The 3,045-nt window shown below is 65.2% G+C and overlaps 1 protein-coding gene across 2 annotated transcripts in view; it reads right to left on the reverse strand.

The window, feature by feature from the left end:
* Positions 1-1,712, reverse strand: part of LOC103599671 (slit homolog 2 protein-like) — a 29,464-nt gene extending 27,752 nt beyond the window's left edge. For both annotated transcript variants that reach the window (XM_008583814.1, XM_008583815.1), the window contains exon 1: positions 1,005-1,712. In XM_008583814.1, the coding sequence (XP_008582036.1) occupies positions 1,005-1,183 (179 nt within the window). In that variant the 5' untranslated portion in view covers positions 1,184-1,712. The remainder of the gene's footprint in view (positions 1-1,004) is intronic.
* Positions 1,713-3,045: the final 1,333 nt, after the last annotated feature.

Raw genomic sequence — 3,045 nt, forward strand, 5'->3', positions numbered from 1 at the left:
CCGCCCCCGGCGCCCCTGCCATTACTTCTTCATTAGACACTCGCAGGGACAGGGAGGCGGGGACGTCTGCGCGCAGCGGAGCGCGAAGAGGGGAAGGCAGGCGAGCTGCTGCCACGTGAAGGGGCGCAGAAACTGCCAGAAAGGTGGACGGGGGCACAGGGACTCCGCAGTAAGGGCCGGAGGGGGCAGCCGGGGGCCGCAGGGTCGCCAAAGCAGTCAGACCCGGCTGGGCTGGTTCCCTTGGAAGAACCAGCACCAACTTGGCTTGGACGATGGGACGCGGTCCTCCGCCGCAGTCGCCCGCTGGGACAAGTCCCGTGGGGCCTGGCGCCGCTGCCTCCAGAGAGAAGCCGGGGGCGGGAGAAGGTCGCGGGGGGCTGCGCGCGGCCACTGCGGAGCTGTCGCCGTCCTCGGGCACCTTTCCCTCCGTGGCCTGTGAGAAGCACCCCTGGGTGCCCCACGATTCCATCTCTCCTCCTTTCGTTCCCCAGGAGAGCGACACAAAGCCGGCGAACGAAAGTTTCTCTCTTTTGAGTCCCCTATCCCTTCCATGCCAGCCCGTGGCTTCTAAAGTGTGGACTCGGCCCTGAGACCGACATGCGTTGGCAACCGCAAGGTGACTGCGTTTTTTACGTAGTCTGGGGAACAAAGTCGCGTCTCCCTTGCCCTGGGCATTCACGTAGAGTACTGTCCCCTATCTCCCTGTTCCCCTGCCAGAGAGAACTCGCCCGTAAGGGGCTGTGAGTGACGGGACGAGAGAAGGGGAAAGGGACCAAGCTCAGCTGCTGCCAGCAGACCCGCCTCTCCTAGGGTAGTGGCCCCTCCCCGGGCAGTGCCCTCTGGTCTGTCGCCCTCCCGGAGAGCCCAACCCCAATATGCGCGTGCATGAGAGTTAGTGAGAGCTGCCCCGTGCACAGGTCCCTAAGCCACTTGGTTCCTCCAGTTTCGAGGCAGGGGTGCGCGACCTGATGGAGAGGGGGGGAAGGCGAAGCGCCCATACTCACAGTCTCTCGGTGTTGCGAGGGATATTCCTGGGCACGCTGCGCAGCGACAGCCCGTGACAGTCCACCGTGCTGCCCGAGCAGGAGCACTGCGCCGGGCACGCCTGCGGCTCCACCTCGTTCAGGATCGCCAGCACTAACCCCAGCGACAGGGACAGCATCTGCCAGCCAGCGCCGCGCATCTTCCCCCGCCGCTTTCTCGCTCGCCGGCGCCGGGTATTTTTTCTTTAGCTTGTTGCTTCGAAGGAACCGTTCAGTGTCTGAGGCCCAGTGCCGGGTAGGGGCTAGCTGCCCAGAGTGCCCGGGAAAATGTGCACAAAATACTATGGAACAGCAATAATCAAGGCAGTAGAGCCGACGACACAGGCACACACCTCCCACCTCCCTGTCCACCCTCCTCTAGCAAGGCAGGATCTCCTTGGGCAACTTCAGGTCCTGAAGATCAACCGGCCTGACCAAGGCTGCAAAGAGACTTCTGAGGGCAGCGAGGAGATCGTGCGTCTTCTGTCTCCCCAGGATTAACTTGGCGGTAAAAGAGCTGGGACTCCCAGCCACCGCAACGATGCAGGGGCCGGTTTCTCGGGGGTGGGGGTGGAGGTACCCTGATCCCACGCACCCTTCTGCAAATCCGATTCCAGTGAGGAGGGTATGAGGCAGAAGAGAGGAACTCAATAGGAATGGTGGCCCCGATCAAAGTGGACTCTCCAAAGCTAGAAGGCGCGGGAGCCCCGCGGGCCGGGATCAGAGTGAGCTGGGCAACTGGACATGGCGTGCAGGGACGCACGAGGCGGACGCGCTGCCCGGGGGCGGGGAGGGGGGGCGCGGGGCGACGCTGCGGGAAGCCGGGTCGGCTCACTCACGCGGCCTCTCCCCAGCCCGCGGCTCCGCCGCAGCCTGGACCGGTCCTCGTGGTCTCCCACCAGCCGAAGATGGTTTGCAAACACACATGCACTTGGCTGAAGGATGTCTCAGCAATCCCGCCTCCCGCCGGCGTCCTTGGCGACGCTCTGCACCAGGGCCTGCCCCGAGGTCACGCAGAAAAGACAAAAGGGCAGTTGAACCAGCAGCCGGGCAAGAATATCCACTAGTCAGCACCCCAACAGAGGAAATCCAAGAGGCCAAGTTGAGGACGAGAGCTCCAGCGGAGACTGAGTGAGCTGGTTGGAGCAGGACTTGCAGGCACGCCGGAAGGAGTGGAAAGAAAGGCCACGGTGGAGGTGTCCGCGACCCGGGTCCTGCTGAGGCGTCCCGGGGGTGGCTAGGTGGCAGGCGGACGGGTGGGATGCACAACTCCGGGTAGAGCCCAGGCGGCAGCTGAATGGCAGTCGTGTGTGCGCGCGCGTGTCCTCCCTTCTCGTCTCCCGGATACGCCGCAGCTCCGCGGCAGACACCTGATGGCAAAGGTGGAAGAAACCAGAGCTGGCTCCTGGCGGGCGCAGCCTCTCGGCCACCCCTCGGCAGCCTCCCCCAAGTGGGTCTTCCTTGTCAAAGTGCAAGAACTTTTCCCAGGCTTTGAATCCCGTCCCCTCCAGCCACGGTGGGAGTTCTCCAGCCCACGTCGCGACGCCGCCCGGCTCCTGGCGCTGCACCTGACTCGGGGGCCGCAGTCCCGGGCAGCCCGTCTCCGTCCGGCCCCTTCCCCTCTCCCGGCTGCTGTCGTGCCTCCTGCTCCAGGAAGAGAGGTAGGGGAGAGGGAAGGCGACGACGGAGAGCGGGGACTCGGGGGCTCCGCAGGATCCGGAGCCCCTGGCAAGTGTCTAAACAATAGGACGGACGCAGCAGCTGAAGTCTCGCTCGGCTGCAGGAAGGTGGGTGCTGGTTGTAACTGGAGTTGTCCGCTCCGGCTGCCTGGCGCTGAGCACAGCCGAACAAAAACCCGGCCCGCGCCTCTGGAGCGGGCTGCGGGCCCCCGGACGCCCCCCTGGCTCCTCAGCACTCCCGCTGTGCCCGGAAAGCTCGGCAGCTCCGGCCTGCGCCCGGGAGCCTCGGCGCTCCCATCACTCGCCTCCGCCGCCGCCCCCTTTCTTTAAACACCGTCCGCGGC

The sequence above is a fragment of the Galeopterus variegatus genome, unplaced genomic scaffold (assembly GCF_000696425.1).
Source record: "Galeopterus variegatus unplaced genomic scaffold, G_variegatus-3.0.2 Scaffold3047, whole genome shotgun sequence".
Taxonomy (NCBI): domain Eukaryota; kingdom Metazoa; phylum Chordata; class Mammalia; order Dermoptera; family Cynocephalidae; genus Galeopterus; species Galeopterus variegatus.